A 22,199-nucleotide genomic window follows, 5' to 3' on the forward strand; every position below is an offset into this window, starting at 1 on the left:
CATTTTCACAATCTTGAGTCTTCCTATCCAAGAGCAAGAAATAATCTTCCATTTCTCCATGTCTCTTTTTGTTTCTCATAGTAATGTTTTGTAATTTTCTTTGAAAAGATCCTTTGCACTTATGGTTAGGTTTACTCCTAAGTATTCAATCTTGTGATTAGCTATTATGAAGGATATTGTTTTTCTTAGCTCCAGTTCTGTATTCTCCTTGTCACTAAAGAAATCCAACTGATTTTTATATGTTGATCTTGTATCCTGCCACTTTGCTGAATTGGTCAACTATGTCCACTAGTTTTCTTGCTGAGTCTTTAGGGTTTTCTAAGTATACTATCATATCATCTGCATAAAGAGATAATTTTACCTCCTCTTTGCCAATTTGGATGCCTCTTATTTCCTCCTCTAGTCTTATTGCCATTGCTAAGACTTCAAATATAATACTGAATACGAGAAGTGATAGTGGACATCCTTGCCTAGTTCCTGTTCTTAAAGGGAATGCCTTTAATTTCTCTCCATTGAAAACAATGTTGGCTCTCGGGTTTGCATACATACTTTATACTATTTTGAAGAAATTCCCCTCTAATGCTATTTTGTTAAATGTTTTAATCAGGAAAGGTGTTGGATTTTGCAAAAGGTCTTTTCTGCATCAACTGTTTAAGATCATGTGGTTCATGTTCTTTTCTTTGTTAATGTGATGAATTGTTAATTGTTTTTCTTATGTTGAACCATCCTTGCATCCCTGTTATGAATCCCACTGGGCCATGGTGAATTATTTTTTTTATGTATTATTGGATTCTATTGGCCAGGATTTTATTCAGAATTTTTGCATCTATGTTCATGAGAGACACTGGCCTACAGTTTTCTATTTTGGTGGTGTCTTTACCTGGTTTTGGTATTAAGGATATGTTTGCTTCATAGAATTAGTCTGGGAGAATTCCATCTTTTTCTATTTTCTTAAATATTTCATGTACAATTGGTGACAGTTCTTCTCTGAATGTTTGATAAAATTCACTTGTAAAACCATCTGGTCTACGGCTTTGTTTGCTGGAAGTTGTTTTATTTCCTTTTCAATTTCTTCATTTGTTATGGGTCTGTTAATTTATTCAATTTCAGTTTGTGTCAGTTTAGGTAGGTTGTGAATTTCTAAGTATTTGTCCATTTGCTCTAGGTTTTTATATTTGAGTATTGTTGTTGTTGTTGTTATGTGCCATCGAGTCGCATGCGACTCATAGCGACCCTATGTACAACAGCCCTAAACTCCGCTCTGTCCTGCGCCAATCGCACTGTCTCTGACACTCCCATCCCAATTATCCCAGTCACTGAATCAATACACCTCATAGAGGGCCTTCCTCTCCTGCGCTGTCCCTCCACCCTACCAAGCATGATGTCCCTCTCTAAGGACCGGTCTCTCCTCACAACATGTCCAAAGTATGTTAGACGGAGCTTCAGAATCCTTGCCTCTAAGGAGCCACCTGGTTTAACCCTTTCCAGGACAAATCTGTTTGTTTTCCTAGCGGTCCATGGTATTCTCAATACTCTTCTCCAGCACCACAGCTCAAAGGCATCAATTCTCCTTCTATCCTCCTTGGTCATTGTCCAACTCTCTGATGCATAACAAGTGATTGTGAAGACCATGGCCTGCATCAGACGCACCTTAGTCTCCAGAGAGACACCATTGCTCTTCAGTACTTTGGAGGTCCCTAACCACAGACTTTCCCATAGCAATGCGCCTTTTAATTTCCTGGCTGCTGGTGCCAAGACTGTTGACTATGGAGCCAAGCAAACTAAAGCTGTGTACAATCTCAATCTCTTCACCATCCATCCTGATGCTGCCAATTGGTCCAGTGGTGAGAATCTTTGTCTTCTTGACATTGAGCCTCAATCCATATTGTAGGCCACAGTCCTTGACACTGCAGCAGGCGCTTCAGGTCCTCCTCAGTTTCAGCAAGCAGGGTTGTGTCATCCGCATAATGCAGATTGTTGATAAATCATCCACCAAAAAAAATGTTTGAGTATAGTTTTTCATAATATTCCAATGTTACCCTTTTTATTTTAATTGGTTCTGTTGTGACGTTGCCTATTTCATGATTATTTGTGTCTTTTCTTTCTTTTCTTTCATTAGTTTTGCGAGTGGTGTGTCGCTTTTATTGACCTTTTCAAGGAACTAACTCCTAGTTTTGTTGATGGTTTCAATTTTTTTTTCATTTCTCTATTTCATTTATTTCTGCTCTAATTTTTAAAATTTCAGTTTTTTAGAGGGTGTCGGGTTTTCTTGCTGTTGTTTTCCAATTTGTTGGAGATGTTGGGTTAGAGAGTGCATTTTCATTTCATTTCCTTCTTACATTATCCTAAATCAATTTACTTTGATGCTTTACAAAGAAGTATGGAAATTGAAATTTTTAAGTTGTTCTTATTTCTTATTAGGCTCTACATGCTTAATATTTTCTTCTTGAGTAATCCATCATCTCTATTAGGCAAAATTGACCAAAGTAAAACAAATATTTCTTTTGATGAATATATACAGACCATTAAAAAATAAGGCTTTATCAACCCTGCTCTTAATTAGATGAGTGGAGGGTTATGGAATGTTGATCGAAGAAGTTTCATTATTAATATTTCACGTTACCCCTACGAGTTTCTTACACTTTGGAGAACTGAACTAAAGGGAAAAGTTGGAGTAGGAAAAGAGAGAAGAGAAAATGACACCCGCAGTAATGCTTATGCCACAACAGCTTTTTTAGGCGGATCAATTTCAGGAAGATTTTCAGCTATTAACGTTAAGCTCATTTAGCCAACCAATTCTTTCCCTGTGCCACAATAATCATTTGGAACAAGACAACAAACAAAACTGCCATCTTCAGGAAACAAACAAAAACTCCCATTCTGATTAAAGAAATAAACATAAAGAGGGACTCAGCTTAGTACTTTTCTAGAGAATGAGTCAGTATTCTTTAACCTGCCATTACTGAGAAATTATTGTAAGGAAATATTTAGAGACATATGTACAAAGATAATCACTATAGCCCTAATTATAATACATCATTGATTATAAATTGTGTGAGCCTGGAAGATATTACGCTAAGTGAAGTATATCAGTCACAAAAGGACAAATACTGCTTAACACTGCTGTTATAAAATATGGACATATGGGGTTGCAGAGAGAGTAAGAAAAGAGTGGATAGATAATGAACACTGCATTGGAACAGATAAGGGGGAGAAATGTCTGAAAGAAATATAAGATTAGGCATTATATGTATGACAACAATCTGGAACAACAGAATTGCAAAGTGGACTATGGGGAGGGGGAAGGAAGAGGAAGTGAAGAAAATGTTTTCAAAGGCATTGTATCGATTTTCAGGGGGATGAGAAAGAAAGGGGTTTTGTGTTGGTTTGTTTTTTTTTAATATATGGCTTGGTTTGACAGAATAAAGAAATTAAATTATGTTGAAGAAGAACATTTATTGACATGAGAGAAATAGTCGTAATGCATTGTAAAGAAGAGGGGAAGAAACTAAACCCCAACTTAGTACCACTGGGTCAATTTTGACTCATAACAACCCTACAGGACTGAAAAAAATAGGCCTCATGTAGCCTGCTTTATTTTCTTCACTGGATTACCTGACGGATTTGAACTGTAAACTTTCTGGTAAGTAGCCCACTGCACAGTCCATTGTGTCACTAGGCCCTTCAAAGAGGAAGATATAGCAGCTTTCTCTTCTTTGCATAAAACATGAGAAATTTGTGAGTATCTGTGTGCTTGTGGTTTCTCTGAAAATACTCACGTACAAACACACACTGAGGTGCACACATACACAAGCATGTACAGGATAAGATCTGACAATCTTTGAAGCAAATATTAGAAATTATTTGGTTTTAAGTTTTCTGATTTTTTTAAAGTATTTTCCAATTTTCATTTTTTTTAGTTAAGCAAGATTAGATGTTTACTAGAAAAACATACTTTTCAGTGGGGGGAAATCGAGTAATCTTTTTCTAAAAGTCATTTACAAGTCAATGAACAATTTTGGTGTTAAACCTTGTGTTGGTCCAAGAAGTTTTGATAGTGAACACTCCCATTCCTATATGCTATATGAAGGAAATGAATCGCAAAGTGCAGAATTCTTAAAACATTTAGAATCAGACATGAAGACCCTCTATGAGGTAGACTGATTCAGTGACTGGAGTAATGGGAGTGGATGTGTTGGAGACAGTGAGACTGACACAGGACAGAGCAGGGTTTAGGGCTGTGGAACATAGGATCGCTATGAGTCGCAGGTGACTTGACAGCACATAACAACAACAACAACAAATTATATTACTCCAAACTCCTTTGCAGTTAAGAAAAACTCCATGTCCAAAACAAAAATGCAAAATAATCCTGTTATAATTAGGGCTATAGTGATAATCTTTGTACCTATGTTTCTAAATATTTTCTTACAATAAGATTACAAAATAATCTGTATACAAATAGTGTCTATCAATTAGCTTTAATTGTACCCTCCATTTCAAATTTTATCTCTATATTGATTTATTACGTTAATAATCATGTTGAGAGAAAAAGGTAAAAATATTATTTAAAGGCTTACTCTCGAAGAGGCAAAATGGAGGAACTTAGGAGTTCAACCTTAGTTTTGCTTCCTGCATTTTAAACCACATCAGAGAGGAATCAGTGCTAGTTTGAAAAAGCAGCTGACACTAAAAAAATCATTATTGAAATTAGCAAACAGAAAATTTATGAAGCACAAACCTTAGAAACATTTGCCATTGTGCTTCTCCATGTTTACTTGTGATGCCTACTTTATGTACTGTGGCTAATTAAATGTAACAGATTATGAAATGTTGAAATGCTAAATCGAGTATAATGGAATATGCAGTACATTTTACACGGTAAACAATTTTATTTTTAATAGGTAGTTTTCCCCTAATCAATATGTTTTTATCCTCATTATCTGATTTGCTTTGAAATGAGAGATGAAAGCCAGATATGATTTTATTTTTAAAGTCAATAGTGTGAAAAAACCCTAAATCTTATACTCATCCCTCTGAAGGATATACAATTCAGTAATGTTTCTGTAAGCTGCACATTGTGTAAATAAACCTACTGTGTGCACTTTGTTGGGAGTCCAGGATAGAGCCCAGTCACAGCATGAGCCTGACTGCCAAACAGACCTGTGCAAATCTCCCCTCTGCAACTTCTTACCTGTGTCACATGCTTCCTGAGGCTTGTCTCATCATCTAAAGTTCTCTTCTCTTCAACTACATTGTGGGCTAACAATGATGCCTGCTTCTGAATATTAAATGAGGTAACATGTAAAGTACATATGACTGGAATTTACCAGGTACAGAACAGCTATTAAAAAAGAAAAACCCTCATTGCTGTCAAGTCAGAACCAATTCATGGCTGACCTTCCAGTGGGTTTTTGGAGACTGTAATCACATGGGAGACGACTGTTTATCTTTCTCCTACGGATCCACTAGTGGGTTCAAACCACCAGAGAGGGTTAGCAGCTGAGGACTACTCTATAAAGGCCCAGCACACACAAATCATGCTTGTTTGCTTCAATGACTGAGGCCAAGTCAGCCTTTTCCCAGGAACTTTATACACTAGGAGAAACAGTCCATGCTCCCAGTGTGGGTGGGTTACTGGAAGTGGGGAATAGGTAGTAGAGGGAGAAGGAAAAAGAGGTGCTCCACTATACACTTACGCTTAATTGACTTTCCTATCTGAAATGTGTAATACCCAAAAGAGAACCCCTGTCTGCCTCACACCTGCTAAGCAGTGGTTTTACCTACAGGCCTAACACCATTACTTAAACCTCATCAGTCCTCGTTCCTGCACCAACATACTCAGACACTCAGCAGATCACTGCATTAGCCCTAGAATTTGTAGGAGACCAAAGTCTGGATCTCAGCTGTTCCTATATTTATAGGATTGGCCACTAAAGAAGAGAGCTTATCAGCCAGAGCTTATTATTGTACTAGATACCTTACTTGGATTATGCTGTTTAACCCTTACTACAAAACTACAGCTACAAAAACTAAGGTGAGAAAATTGATGTAACTTGTTTAAGCATCATCAATCTTCTGTGATTTTCCCACTAGTTTTTATTCTATAAAATCTGGTTTTGCTTAATAATCTTACATGGCTTTTTTTAAAAAAAAAATTATTCTTCATTCAATTTCTTTTCCACTTTATCAAATGGCCAGGATTACAAAAATATTTCTATCTACCTCTATTCAGTACAAAATACTTCTGTTTAAAATGTAGGTTAGTCTAAAGATCCAAATGATTTTTAAAAATTTTTTTTCAAAAATATGTTCTAAACTTTAAAAACTGACTTGAAAACAAACAACCCATTTCTAATAAAAGAACCAAACAAACTGAAATTCTCTTCCCATAGTATTTGAAATAATTTCAAATAGATTCACTTTTCAAATATAGTTTTGTTTCTTTTAAGACATGAAAAATTTTATTGCCATCATCTACTGACACCTTTACCATTTGGCTATGCCCTTTTTACTCCATGCAAGATAGATTGATAACTGCTCATGACATTCACAACGAGACTCATCTGCAAAAGTATATAAAATGCCAGCCTTGCGGCCACAGTATAATAAAACAAATAACACCTTTCATCTCCCTAAAATAGGTACAGTGAGGGGAAGATCTAAATTACCACATGCAGTGCATTCAGTTAAAGAATTTTTTTCCTCCTTTAAAATTACATCTCTCATTAGAAAAATCAAACTCTGTTAAGTGTACAATTTAATAATGATCTTTCATATGTTATATGGAAAGTCTCTTGTCAAAGATTTCTAAACACTGTGGGCATCATAATGGTGTAACTGCCTCCATCAGAGGCCTTGAATGGTGAAACCATCTCCCAGAGAACAAATCAGCACCCAGAATTAAAACACAACATTCTTTAAATAATAATATACTGCTACTGGAGTTGTGTTCTGTAGAGTTAGAACCAACCCATAGTTGACTTTCTGGTGGGCTTTCAGAGGCAGTTAATTGCACAGAGACTGCCCATCTTTCTCCTGCAAAGCAGCTGGTGGCCTGAAGCACATGCTTTTGGTATTGCAGCACAGCTTTTTGCCACTAGGCTACCAAAGCTCCCTAATAATATATTAGTTTATTTATTTATTTCCTGAGAAGTTTTACATAACTGTAATTCTTATAAAACCAAATTAAAAAATTAAAAATTTGTTCAGAAGCCTATTTGTAAATAAATTCTCGTTAAGGTTGTTGTTATATGTTATTGAGTTGGAATCCCTCAGGGGGTTTTAGAGGATGTAAATCTCATGATAGGAGACTGTCCACTTTTCTCTGGCAGAACAGCTGGTAGATTAAAAATGCATGCCTTTGGGCTGACAGTGCAACTCTTCACCCACGAGGACACCAGAGCTTATACTTTATTAAATGTTGTTGTTAAGTGCCATTTAGTTGAATATAACTCATAGCAACCCTATGAACAACAGACGTGAACCCTGTCTTATCCTGTGCCATTCTCATTATCTCTGACTTGCTACAGTCACTGTGTCAATCCATCTCACTGAAGGTCTTCCTCTCACCCTGCAACCTGTTGTTGTTAGGTGCCGTCAAGTCATAGCGACCCTATGAACAAAAGACCTGAACACTTGCATAACTTTCATCGTTTCTCCACATTCACAGAGTTTCTGGAGGCAAGCTATTTCAGAAGTGGATGCCATTCCTGCTTTCAAGCTTGTTTTAATTGGGGAGCTCCACCAAACATTGTCACCACAGGTAGCCACTATCACATTTGATACATCAGTGTCACAGTGTTTAGTATGACAACAAAATCAAGTTTTCTCTGTGCAGCAAAAGGACAGACCAGTGCTATACCACTTAGAAGAATGACCAAAAACAACTAAAACCAGGCCTGAGGGCCACAGATTAAAATCACCGATCTTTGGCTTAGTAGTAAAAATTTCTAATTACTAGGCCAACAGAGCTCTCTCTATATTGCTATATGCCACAGAGTCATAGTGACCCTATGAACGAAAGACCTGAACACTTGTGTAACTTTCATCCTTTCTCCACATTCATAGAGTTTCCGGCGGCAAGCTATTTTGGAAGTGGATGCCACTCCTATGCTAATACCACTTCCTATCAAATACAAATATAAATTTTATTTTCTTTTTAACAATCCAGACAATCTCAACAACTTTGTTCAAATGAGGGGAGCTCTGGTGGCCTAGGGGCAAGAAGCTGCACGGCAATTCCAGAGGTATGCCGTTCAAATCCACCAGATGCTCTGCTGAAGAAGAAGGGGTAATCTCTTCTTGTACCAGTCAGATCTGATTTGATGGTACATACACAAAATATAATAAAAAAAAATTTAAAAAATTTGTTCAAATGAAATATCTATCTTCAAAAGGGCTACTGCTCTGTCGACATACAATTAATTCTCACAAAAAATTAAACACCTCTATTTCTGGAGCAAAGAATAAATCTACAGTAGATCTATTCAGAGACCCATTCCAGGTTCTTATTTTTAAGGAAACTGCAAAAACCTGGGGCTAGTACACAAGTTTGCTAGAGGTTAGAGCTCTGTTCTGTTCCTTTGTAACCTTTACAAGTTTCTGTATGTTCAGTTCACCAAGCAAGAAAACACTGGTTGAATGGATATTGAACATTCATAATACACCAAGTTCTGTACTAAGTATTCTCTATGTACATACACTTATTTTCTCTTTAACCTGAAAAAGTTATCATCGTCTTCATTTTAGAAATAACCAGAAAAAAGTGGAGCGTCAGATGAAATAATCTATTCAAGGTCACACTGTTATGTAAAGTGGTGAAGCTGGGGCTGAGTGACCTTACTATACTGAATGTGCAATTATGAGTTATGTACAGTTAAAGTCCCAGTTTCTGAAAATATATAATGTCAAGGGACAACACAGATAACTGCATGGAACACAATTTAGTTAAGATGAATTTTTGTAAATAATCTGGTATACATGATGCTTCTGTTTTAGTTCTAAATCACTCCTTTCCTTCAGGTCACCAGGGAAGTAATAGAGCCTATTACCAACATTATCTTTGGTGGCTTCCATACTCTTCACACCTTTATTAAATAGTCAATTCACTGAACAAGAGCTTTGAACTGGTCCCTTCTCGTTTGTATAAATAAGAATCACCTGGGGATCTTGTTAAAATGTAGATTCTGATTTAACATAACAGGGGTGGAAATGCAAATTATCAGTATGAGATTGAATTAGAATTTGAAACCCAGCATTAAACTCTCCTCAAATTATTCTAATTGAGCATGCCATCTGTTTCCTGCTGGAACCCTGGTTGATATATTGCCTATAAAGCCTTACACAAGTGAGTCAATGGAAAGTTAAGATGTAGGGATGAGAGACAGGCATGAAGAGGGACTGATGAGAATACTCAAAGGGGCTGATGAAAAGGAAAAGGCAAAAAGGTGAAGATGACACAAACTGAAGGAATTAGTGGTAAGGAACTGCAATGGCGCACAAAGGTACGCAGTTTGAATCCACCAGCTGTTCTGTGGAAGAAAGACAATCTCCTCCTGTGCCTCTAAAATCCTATTGGAGGGTCTGCGACAGTTGGTTTCTACTCAATTGTACACAACATCAACAAGGGATGGAGAAACTAAAAACAAAATTGAAAAAAAAAACAAACCAAACCCAAAAACAAACTACTAAGTCTATGTTTGTCCCTTTATCCCTAATTTAGATATCAAGTCAAACAAGTCTTAGAGAATACTTTTTAAAGTAAATTCAAAAGTAAAAATAAAGATCTGACATCACGGGAACAAACTTTAAGCACTATGATTATCATGAGGCTGGTAATTTGTAGAGAACTAGTTCAACCACAACAAAGTTCAGATGAAGCTCTCCTGTTGTATTTGAGTCTTGAAAAAATGCCTTATTTGTGCTTAGTATTACAGCATCTTTTTTACAACCTTCTTCTTTGTTCTTTTGCATGCTATATATTCAGTGATGTCCTAGCCCCATACAACAGAGGACTTTTAGCTTTAAGACAGTGTAGAAGAAATAGCTTTAACAAAATAGCTGCCATATTCCTCAACTTCTCTCCAGTTCACCAAAGGCATGTTGTTGTTGTTATGTGCTGTCGAGTTGTTTACGACCCATAGTGACCCTATGTACAACAGCCCTAAACCCTGCTCTATCCTGTGCCAATCACACTGCCTCAGACACACCCATCCTGATTACCCCAGTCACTGAATCAATTCACCTCATAGAGGGCCTTCCCCTCCTGCAATGTCACTCCACCCTACCAAGCATGATGTTCCTCTCCAAGGACCGGTCCCTCCTTATAACATGTCCAAAGTATGTCAGACGAAGCCCCAGAATCCTTGCCTCCAAGGATTAGCCTGATTTAACCCTCTCCAGGATGAATCTGTTTGCTTTCTTGGCAGTCCATGGTCTAAAGGCATACTTACTGTAAAACCTGCTCCTGCTTTTTATCTACTGCCAAAGTAACCAAAAATAATTTTTTTAGATAGCTAAAACTCAAACTCACTACTAATTGAGTCTGTTTTGACTCACAGCAACATCCTCCATCTGGTTTCTGAGGCTATAAATCACAGCAGGAGGAGGTAGCCCATCCTTATTATAATTATTTTAATAGACTTCTTATTTTAATGTTGTTAGGGCCCTTTAGTCAAGTACGACTCATAGCAGCTCAATGAAAAAGCAGATCTGAACCCTGTCCTATCCTTTGCCATGCTCACCATCTCTAACATACTTAAGCCCATTGCTGCAGTCACTCTGTCAATCCATTTCATTGAGGGTCATCCTCTCTTTGGCTGACCTAACACCTTTCCAAGCATGACATCCCTGTCCAAGAACCAGCTTCTTCAAGTATGTGAGATGAAGCTTCACCACCCTTGCTTTCAAGGGGCACACTGGCTGGACTTTCTCTAAGACATACGTATATTTTTTTTGGCAGTTCATGGGATAATCAGTACTCTTCTCCAATAGCACAGCTCAAAAGGCATTAACTGATTCTTTGTTGTACCAGTTGATATGTTTTAATTAACAGGTACAGCTTTTTTTTTTAATAGTAAGGAAACTTTATAAATGTCAGTAGGCTTACTGAATACACACCACTTTGAAATAAGAGACAATGCATAAAGAAGCCTCAGTCTCCTAGCCGGCCTGGAGTTCCTAAAAGAGTTTAGGGGGGAAAGGATGCAGTTCTAGTAAACATACACCTTGGCCCATGCCTCATAAACCAGGACTCTACAACTTTTTGTATGGGTGGAGGGAGAAGTAAAAAATTCCTCTTTCTCCTTTTCATCAAGAATCTCCATTTAAGGACCTCCAAATCTCCTACTCACCAAACTCTTAGGCTTGTGACATGGGACAAATTACTTCACTCTTCTGTACTGCAGTTTCCTCATCTATAAGGGTAAGATAACAGTGTTTTCCTCACTGGATTATTATAAATATTAAATAAAAGCTGATCTTGTTCATCAATTTAAAAGATCCAAGAAAAATGTTAGTTGATGAATGAGTGAATGAATCTCTGTCATTTCAAGTTCTCATCTGTTAAAAAAACACTCAATCATTTCTTTACAGTACATTTCAATTATAGTAGCAATGAAGAATAAGTTAACATTTTCATTGTAAAAACACCTAGCAAAGAAATCAGGGTCAGAGTTATTTAAATTAAAAATTGGAATCAGGAGAACAAAGGAGTTCTTGTAACTTGAATAATCAGTGCAGGTAGCTCTATTCTAAAAAGTTAGAGCTTATTAATATTTGCTCCACTAATTAAGAACATGTGACAATTCAAGATGACTCAGTGCATATGACATTTGAAACTATTTCTTCTTTTGCAAATTTTTAGGGTGCTAAGCATAAGGAAAACTCTAGCTTATTCAGTCAAATCAAGTTATAAGAAATTAGAGATCTTGTTAACATGTTTTTACATCCTGGACTCAGCTAGCAATTCTGTTTCTTAAAGATATTTATATTTATTATGCTTTATTCACAACTGGTGTATTTTTCTTTCACCCATGCCTATTTGTAACTAAAATACATAGCAAACAAAATACACACACGCATATGTATTAATATATTCAAAACCAAACTTCTGATCTTTGCCTAAAATCTACTCTTCTCAAAGTCTTTCCCATAATGCTTAACAACTTCCACTGCTTCGGCCAAGAAAAAAATATTGGAGTCATCTTTAACTTTATTTTCTCCTTCATATCCTACATCTTACATGTATCAACAAACCTTTTCAGCTCCATCTTCAAAGCATTTCCAGAATCTAGCCATATTTCACCACCTCTACCACTAGCTTCCTTGATCTAGCCACCATTATCTTCTGCCTGGATTACTGTAACTCTGCCCTGACTGGTATCTCTGATATCTCACAGTCTATTGTTAGTAGAGCAGCCATAGTATTCCTGTTAAAAGTAAGTAAGTAAGATCATATAACTCCTCAGCTGAACAACTGACAAAAGTTTCTCCTTCTCCTTAGAGAAAAATCCAACCATTTATTATAATGTAAAATTCCTGACTCAGGGATCCCTCAGCCTCTTTCATATCATCTCATACTTATTCTATATTAGATAGAAAAACAGAACTAAGAAAGCTTACTTCTTCCTCAGATTAATAAACCTACATCTCTGTTGGAAGCAGAGTCCATAACATGTCTATCAAAAGGCTTCATTTCTCCAGTGGTTCAAAGCCACGAACAGCTTGAGCCCCCCAGCAGCTCTGAGAGAGAAAGATGGGCAGCCTCTTCCCATTAAAATGTAGGGTCACTATGAGTTGGAATCAACTTGATGACTGACTGAGTGAGTGATACTGTTTTTACATCACAAACAATTTTTTAAAAGTTTTAAAACCTAACAAAAACAAGTGAAATGTATAGGAGGAGTCCCTCGGTAGTGCAAACCATTAAGTGCTCAATTACCAGCTGACTGGGAGTTCAAATCTACCCAGAAGAGTCTTAGAAGACAGACCAAGTGATTTGATTCTAAAAACTATGGAACAGCTCTGCCTTGTACACACAGAATCCTCAGGAGCCAGCCTTGATGGCAACTAACAACAACAACAACAACAAAGTAAATGGGTTTTAGAAGTACAAGAAGCTGTCTGATTATAAACAGATTCCATTCCTAAAATTGTCCTTAAGTCAAATTTGTATGTAAGTTGGAACAGTTACCTAAAAATTAGAACAGTTCTAATCTAATGTCAATTAGTCAAATGTCTATATTAGCATATGTAGTATATAGTGTACTTTTCTAGGCATAAAACTCAAAAGAAATACTTCTAGATACACAAAATAAGCTTTAACACATAGTAATATAGTAATAAGAATGATAATAAGTGGTCTAAGAGCACATTTTTGTTATTATGAACTACTGTAAGTATCTCAAATTTTTAATATCCTAGACTTTAACAAGGGAGCACTGGTGGCCTAGTGGCAAGAAGCTGCACTGCAATCTTGAAGGCACCCAGGTTCGAGGCCACCAGCTGCTCCAGAGGAGAAGGACAGGCAATGTCCTCCTGTGCAATTACCTGACTCTGAAAATCCACTGAAGGGTCAGTTATGGGTCAGTTCTGACTTGACGGTGCACAGCAACAAGGCTTTATCAGTGTTGGTTTGTAACTATAAATTGTACAAAGTCAGACATTTGTTAACTTACGAACTGCCTGTGGGAAAAGTTGAATGTATATGACCCAGAAAATTCACCCAGGTCATGGTCTTTGCAGTTACTTGCTATGCACAGAAGGAAAATTGATGCCTGTGAGCTGTGGTGCTGGAGAAGACTACTGAATACATTATGGATAGCTAGAAGAACAAGGAGGTTTGTCCTAGAGTGGGTGAAACCAGCCTGCTCTTTGGAGGTAAGGATTCTGAAGCTTTGTCTGACATTCTTTGGATATGTTGCAAGGAGGGATCAGTCCTTGGAAAGGGACATCATGCTTGGGAGGGTGGAGGGACAGCGCAAGAGAGGAAGACCCTTGAAGAGATGGATTGATTCAGTGACTGGGGTAAAATGGGGGTAGGTATGTCAGAGACAATAAACTTGGCACAGGATAGAGCAGGGTTTAGGGCTGTTGTACATAGGGTCGCTATGAGTCACAGGCATTTCCTCAAAAAGCTGAACACAGAAATTCCATACAACCTGGCTATTCCATTTCTAGGAATATATCCCAAGGTCACTAGAACTGTGGTATAAGTGGAGATTTGTACATTGATGTTCATAGTAGCATTATTGACAACAGCAAGAACATGGAAACAGGTCAAATGTCCATCAACAAACGACTGGATTAAGAAATTGTGGTATATTCATATACAATACTATGCAGCACTCAGGAGCAACAATTTTGAAAAACACTATGGAACAAGGGAGAGGCTATAGGGCATTATGCTGAGTGAACTAACTCAGGTACATAAAAACAAATACTGTACAAAACCATTATTGTTAAAACTGAAGGCTGATCAGTAAGATGTATATGGATATCCAAAGAAGGAAGGGTTTGGGTAGGGACAGTGGGTTGAGGGTGAAGAGGAGGAGAAATCACAGGGGTGCAGTTTGGTAGATGGAGGGAGGGGGCAGAAAAAAGATCCATACCAATACAATGTACATGAATGAAACACAATATAAACAAATTATTATATGCAAATCAATTAAAAAAACTGTGTACAAGTGAGAATCAATAAAAAGCTATGTCCATATTGAAATGAAATTTTATTTTAGAGCTGATGCCAGTTGGATTTTTTTTTAAAGAATAATTCTTTAGGAGGTAAAGCTGTTTATTTAAATGTCTCTAAACCTCAATCTGAATACCAGTTTATCTGCCTAAAAGTCAATGTTTTTGTTTGTTTGTTAGAAAGCTAACATAAAGAGTGGCACTATTTATTATATGGACATTAGGAAGGGGGGTATGAATAAATTCTTTGTCTGATTAAAAAGAAGGAAGGAAAGAAATCCTTGAGATCCAAAAAGTATAGCACAGTTATTGAGAAAGAGGCTTGACAAATTCCTCAAAGTTTTCAACAAAGGGTTACATTATATTTCCAATTGGCAACAAAGGAATTGGTTTCTCAATGGTAAACTCAGGTTAGTCTTCTAACTTAGAAAAATGAGGACTGCAAGATAGTTTACTGGAAAGTCAATTAAGTATAAAATGTGTATCTCCTTATGGTATGCTTATAGTAAAGGAGTGAAGAGGGAATGATATGATAATATGTGATTGGGACTCTTACTAGTTAAGACTAAAAACAACATTGAGCATTAAACTCTTTCATAAAAATGTACATACTTGATATTTTCTATCTTCGATATCTGAACATATGGCTATGAAATGATGAGAAAGCCCTGAAGAAGGAATAGTTAGGGGGCCAGACAGGTCCAGGCGACTCTCACCTGTGACACTGTGATGCTGCATTTCTTGGCCAGCTCCTCTTTGGCTTCTTCGCTGGGATAAGGGTTACTGAGGTGTGAGTAAAAATATTCATTCAAGATTTCTGTGGCCTGCTTGCTGAAGTTACGCCTTTTCCGTCTACAAGGAAAGAAAGAATGGCAGTTATTATTGGCATTAAGCCGAAGGGAAGAGATGAATTAGGTCACACCAAAAAGCAGATTTTTAAAATTTTTAGACATTTCTAAGGGACTAAGTTATCACTGTAACACTGTAAATTGTGTTCCAAGTATCCTTCAAAGCACTATCAAACTTATTTCAAAATACAGGATCACTACAAACATTTTACAATAGGATCACGAAGAAAGATACTAAAATGTGAAGTACAATTTCACTCTTTAATTTATTCAACAAATTTTTATTGAGGACTTACTGAATTCTAAAACCAAAGCCACCATCATTTAGTCAATTCTGACTCATAGAAATCTCCACTGAGTCCCAAACCTGTAAATCTTTACATGAGGAGAGTGCTCATCGTTCTCCCATGGGACAGCTGGTGGATTTGAACTGATAACCTCTTTGCTAGCAGTCTAATACATTATGTACCAGAGCCCTGTTACTATATTCTAGACACTCAGTGAAGATCTAGTGAGAAAGAAAAAAAATCCAAACCAGACAACATTTCTCATAGAAGAGAGATTATACAGGACTAGAGGATTAAGGGAGATAGTAGAGAACTGGGAGAAAGAAAGATATTTAAAAGTATCACAGAAATAAATTGTAACTCTGCTTGCTGAAAGTGAGGAGGACTTGTAGCATTTGCTGCAAAAGGGCAAACATTGCAGCCATCAATATGAACTGCATCTCAACGTCAAGAAAACAAAAATCTCAGTGTTAGACCAATAGGCAAGATCATGATAGATGGAGAAAAAACTGAAATTGTCAATGACTTCATCTTACTTGGATCTACAAACAATACAGGTTTTTATTAGCAGTCAGATGATTAGAAGACATATTACACTGAGAAGTCTGTTGTCGGGAACCTTTCCAAATTACTAAGGAGCAACGTTGTCAGTTTGAGGAGCAACACTGTCAGAGGACCAAGGAATGCCTGATTCAGGCCATAGTTTTTCAGTCAGTTGCTATGTATCTGAGAGGTGGACAATGAAAAAGGATAACAGAAGAAGAACTGTGATATAGGAGAAGAATACTGAATATTCCACGGAATGCCAAAAGAACAAACAGATTTATCTTGGAGAACATGCAGGAGGTAAAGATGATTAAGCTTCATTTCAATACTTCAGGCATGTTGCTAGGAGAAGTTACTCTTACAGATGTACATTATGCTTGGAAGGGTGGAGGGACAGGGAAGAAGACCCTCAACCAGATTAAATGACACATTGTGAGGGTGACAAAGGACAAGACAGAGTTCATAACTGCTGTTCTTAGGGTTGCTATTACTCATACTCGATTGCACCTAACAACAACAACATGGTAACTTAGAAAAACCACAAAGGAAAAGAATGCGGTAAAATGAAAGTTTATGTGAGGAAATCTTGACACAAGTTGTCGAGTCAGGAAATGTTTCCTTGAAAGAGTGAGATCTAAAAAAAAAGAAAAAAGAAAGAGTGATGTCTAATCAGAGAATTTCATTCTAGTATGTACAGGAGTTCATCAAACAAAGGGTATCTGGTGAAAAAGGAAAAGGCAAAGGAAACAGTCTTGAAACAGAAAAGAGGTGGCAAGAATGAGGGGTTGGAGGAAGGTTGCACACAATAGAAACTTGGGAATGTGTGAGGTGAACCTGGAAGGATGAGCAGGATCCAGACTATTCAGGCTTTGTGGACCTCACAGAACTTTTGAATTTTATTCTAAATACAGTAGGAGACTATTAAAACTACCTTAATAGAGTTTAAAGCTATTTTACATTTTAAAGAGAACATTTTGAATCTGTAGAGAATAGCTGGAAGATGGCATGAAAGAAAATGAAACAATCAACTAAGGCAATAAGCACAATGGTCCATGACTTAGCATAGGGTGAGAGCAATGGGAAAGATCTATTTGAGAAGTAAAAGGGAGAAGATCTGATGAGGAATTGGATAGGAGCATGGGAAGTGGAGAAGTGAAAGGAAGGTAAGGGATAAAAATATATCAGGAAAGAAGAACAAATTTTGGGGTTTTGTTGAGAATATTGTAATGTGCCATCACGTCAATTCTGATTCATAGCAACCCCATGAACAACAGCTCTGAACCTTGCCCCATCCTAGCCAACCTTACTGTCTTTGACACACCTATCCCCATTACCCTAATCACTGTATCAATCCATCTCATCCAGGGTTTTCTTCTTTTGCACTAAGCCTCTCCCTTTCCAAGCACAATGTTCTGTTCCAAGGACTAGTTCCTCTTGGCAACATGCCCAAAGTATATGTGATGGAGCTTTAAAATCCTTGTGAAATTGATTTCACTCTCTCCTGGACAGACCTACTTGTTCTCTTAGCAATCCATGGTATGTTCAACACTCTCCCTCAGCATAACTCAAAGGCATTGATTCTTCTTCTGTCTTCGTTACTGTCTAACTCTCAGATGAATAGCAAACAACTGAGAAAACCATGGACTGGATCAGGTGCATCTTAGTCTCTTAACTATTGTTGCTCTTTAGCACTCTAGAGAGATCTTTGACAGATTTTCCCAATTCAATTTGTCTTTTGATTTCATGACTGCTAGTCCCAAGAATGTTGATGTCATAAGATCCAAGTATTTATTAACTATATCTTTCAAATGTCAAAAAGCCCATTTATCTAGAAAATTAGAGCTTTCCAGATTTCACTTTAAATACTTCAAACTCAATCACAGCAACTCTCCTATCAGGTTTCCAAGACTGTAAATCTTTTTTTTTTTTTTTTTTTTTAAAGAGAAGTGTGGTCTTTTTATTTTATTTTTATTATTTGTGTATTTGTGTGTGTGTGTGTGTGTGTGTGTGTGTGTGTGTGTGTGTACCGTCAAATCAGATTTGACTGGTACAGGAGGAGATTGTTCCTCCTTCTCCAGCACAGCATATGGTGGATTTTAACCACTCACCTCTCAGGTTGCAGTGCAGCTTCTTGCCACTAGGCCACCAGAGCCCGCTAAGGCTGTAAATCTTAAAGAGAGGTAACTGCCTATCTTTATTCCTCAGAGTCACTGGTGGATTTGGTCTGTTGGAGATTCTACGTCTTTGGGTTAGCAACACAACACAATATGGACGATACCACCAGGGCTCTGTGGGCTCTTTGAACTAGAAAAGCACCCTTTTCCAAATAATTTCGTTAATATTTCCTTTTAAAAATCAATCTTAACTAGTATGTGGCCTAGTGGTAAGAAGCTATCCTGCAATCCTGAAGGCACATACTTCAAATCCACCAGCTGCTCTGTGGGAGAAAGGTGTACAATCTCCTCCTGTGTGGTTAATTACCTCTGAAAATCTGCTACAGTGTCAGTTATGGATCAGTTCCAACTCATTGGTACATAATACAACACAACACACAATATGACATTCTAGGGAACTCTAGTGGCTTAGTCTACAGCAAATTTCGTGATTTTTTTTTAGTGTGACATTCTACACTCACATAAGACAGAATCAACAGGAGTTTGTAAATATATGTACAGTACGAGATTTTCTAGTTAAAATAATGTTACTGATACAGAAGTCTGAGTATGCAATATGTCTCAACATTAAGGACAAATCAAGGGTATAAGAAACTAAACAATTCTTTCTTGGGAGATGAAGAAGAGATACATGATCTACTTTGAGATTGAAAGAGCAGGCTTTGATAGCAATAGGATCAATAGGATGGAAGGATGTAGTAAGGGAAAAAAGGAAAGGAAATAAAATACCCTATGAAGAAAAGCAATTAGCATATTGTAAGAGCTATGCATTGCACTGAACGAAAATGAAGGTATTTTAAAGAGGCATATTCTGATGGGTAGGTGGTGCATTAGCAGAATAGGAAAAGTCTGGAATAGATACTGAAAAGGTTAAGCCTAGAAACATTACCTTGCCCACATATATTATCTGTTGAACTATACAGTATAGTACACTTTATCATAAAAACTGAGTTTCTCAGTTCTTAAGAGTAACTAAAAGAGCAGTTAACAAGGCCTGCATTATTGCAAAGCAGCTGCAGTCTGAAGCTGAGTACTGTCTGTCCCTTTAAATATGTACCTGTTCACTCCAACCTCCACTGCATTTCCAACCCAGCCACTCCTTCTCAGTGACCTTTCAGGTAAGTATGTGAGTTTGTCACTACAACTTTAAACCATGAAATCCAACAGTAGAGCTAAGATTAGATGACACAAGCACAGAAATTAATGTTGGGAAATGGTAGTTTGTGAAGGGGAAATGAGCAGAATATACCTAGGAATGCAAAGATGAATTTGGTTCACTTATTATTGATTTTACCAAGAAATGGTTTTTAGCAAGCAAGCATCAAAAGCCTCAAGACTCAATTTATGAGCAAGACAGGAGACCTCCCCTTAGACATTCTGGCTGTGTCTAAACCACAGCACTACCCCTAGAAGAGCAGAGGGGCCTACACAACTTTGTACTTAAATGTCATGTGATAGCTACAACGATGGGCCCAAGCACAGCAGAGATTCTGAGGATGGCACAGGATCTGGCACACTGTCATTCTCTTGCTCATAAGGTTGCTATGTGTTGGTGTCGACTTAATGGCCCCTTACAACAACTAGAGCTGAGGTTAAGAGCTCGCACATGGGACTAGGGAAGAGCTTGGGTGAAAGGGTCTGTTGATTATTAGCTTCAGTCCAGGAAATGTGCTGCTAACTGATCACAAGATGCCGAGCACCTGGCGATGTGAGCGGGCATGTGTGAAGATCTTCAACGGAAACGACTTCTTATGTTACTCAGCACAAAGCTAAAATGGCTAAATAGACTGTGATAAAAACTTTTTTCCTAACAAAAGATCATATCCCTCCTTAAGCTTCAGAAATTTTGGAATAAATGAATATAGAACTATTAAAAAAATGTTTTGTGATAGTGTTTCAACTATCCAATTACCCAGAAAATGTGAACATGATTTGTGGAAAACCAGAGTGAGCAAGGGAATCATCTATTTAAGTGAATATTTTTACCTAGAGCATGTCTTCTTAGTGCATAGCAGACACTATACAAGAACCAGTAGGAATCAAGGCTCAGTACTTGCATTTCCTTGAAGGCATTAGAAAATTTTATCTTGTATTTTATTTTATAGAAAAGTATCCTACAGAAAATGTTCATTAAGGGTTTTTTCCCCCAAAAGTTTCATTCTTCTCTGGGTTCATCATTATAAAGGGCTAAGCCTCAGGTCTATGTGAGTAGAACAGGGCCAAGACTGTACCATGAGCATCATAACATTACTAAGAGTAGTACCAGTGAGAGAAGAGACTGTTATAAACTCAGAAGACTTCTCATTATGGTTCTGCTCACTCTGGCCTATGAATATGCTCTCTTTTTGTAGAAGAAAAATAAATCATTTAGGTAGATACATATATTAATACAGACAGCTATGAAAAAATAAGCATACATGTTGACAAAAATGGGAAAGTATAAGCAGAAACAGGATAGCACTTGTGTGAAGAAAAATTTCTTCCTATTAAAAACATTTTTCTGATACTTATTCATCTTATTTTTATTAAAATTCAATTTGACAATTTACAATATTTTTGTTAGTTTTTGGAAGCTATCTTTTTAAGTCTTTTAAATACATGTACATCTTTAAAGTAATAAATGGAAATATACAGTCATATGGTAAGTTGAGAAATCATTTTTGCAGCCTAATATATGCAAAGTATTTGCCAGGTAAGACTTGGCTTTTGCTTTCAATGGCTCTTGCTTTTCTAGGGAAGGGAAGAAAAATATTCATAAAACAACCACAACATAAACTACAATTTCTATCAAACATTTAGTCTTGAGAATTACAAAACCATTAGGCAAAATAGGAGCCAGTGCTGAAGACTGATAATGGTGGAATTCCCAAAACTGGAGCCATTTAGTTTGGGTTTGGAAGGAGGAGCAGAATCTTATTAGGTCCTGCAAACATTTATTGAACATCAGCTAGGTTCCAAGTTCCATGCTCTCATTTAATGATTCTATTTCTGAAATAAATGCTAAAAAAATAATTTCAAAAATTTATATGATTAGATTATTTCAATCAAAACAGTGCCTACTGGCTCTTTCCAGAAGCTCCGACAAGATGGTGGGCATGGAGCAGAAAAAGAAGTGGACTTTTCGCATGTTCACCTGCTGCGGCATGGAACTGGACCAGCTGTTGGACGTGTCCTATGAGCAGCTGAACAGCACTCGGCAAGGCCAAGAAGGAGGCGCACCCCATGAAGGAGCTGGAGGTGGTGAAGACACATCTGCGGGACATGATCATCCTGCCTGAGATGCTGGGCAGCATGGTCGGCGTGTACAACAGCAAGACCTTTAACAAGGTGGAGATCAAGCCTGAGATGACCGGACAATACCTGGGTGAGTTCTCCATCACCTACAAGCCTGTCAGGCACCGCCCACTCCTCCACTTCATCCCGTCAACTAGCCCTCTGACAATAAAGGTCGTGGATGTAAAAACAAAACAAAACCCAAAAAACCCAAACAACAAACCAAAAAAACCCCACAAACAAAACAGTGTCTATTCTCGATCCTCTTCCATTTTCTTACTTGCTTAACAAACTATGGCTGACTTTGAGAAGAATGGGAATCCCAGAACACTTGATCGTTCTAATGCGAAACTTATACTTGGACCAGGAGGCAGTCGTCA

At 37.4% G+C, this 22,199-nt stretch overlaps 1 protein-coding gene across 3 annotated transcripts in view; it reads right to left on the reverse strand.

Annotated features, from left to right (window-relative positions):
- PBX3 (pre-B-cell leukemia homeobox 3) overlaps positions 1 to 22,199 on the reverse strand; it is a 287,631-nt gene that overhangs the window by 21,481 nt on the left and 243,951 nt on the right. For all 3 annotated transcript variants that reach the window (XM_006892551.1, XM_006892553.1, XM_006892552.1), the window contains exon 5: positions 15,408 to 15,543. In XM_006892551.1, coding sequence (XP_006892613.1) covers positions 15,408 to 15,543 — 136 coding nt within the window. The remainder of the gene's footprint in view (positions 1 to 15,407; positions 15,544 to 22,199) is intronic.

This window comes from Elephantulus edwardii, unplaced genomic scaffold (genome assembly GCF_000299155.1).
Source record: "Elephantulus edwardii isolate Elephantulus edwardi_28Jun2011 unplaced genomic scaffold, EleEdw1.0 scaffold00116, whole genome shotgun sequence".
Taxonomy (NCBI): Eukaryota; Metazoa; Chordata; class Mammalia; order Macroscelidea; family Macroscelididae; genus Elephantulus; species Elephantulus edwardii.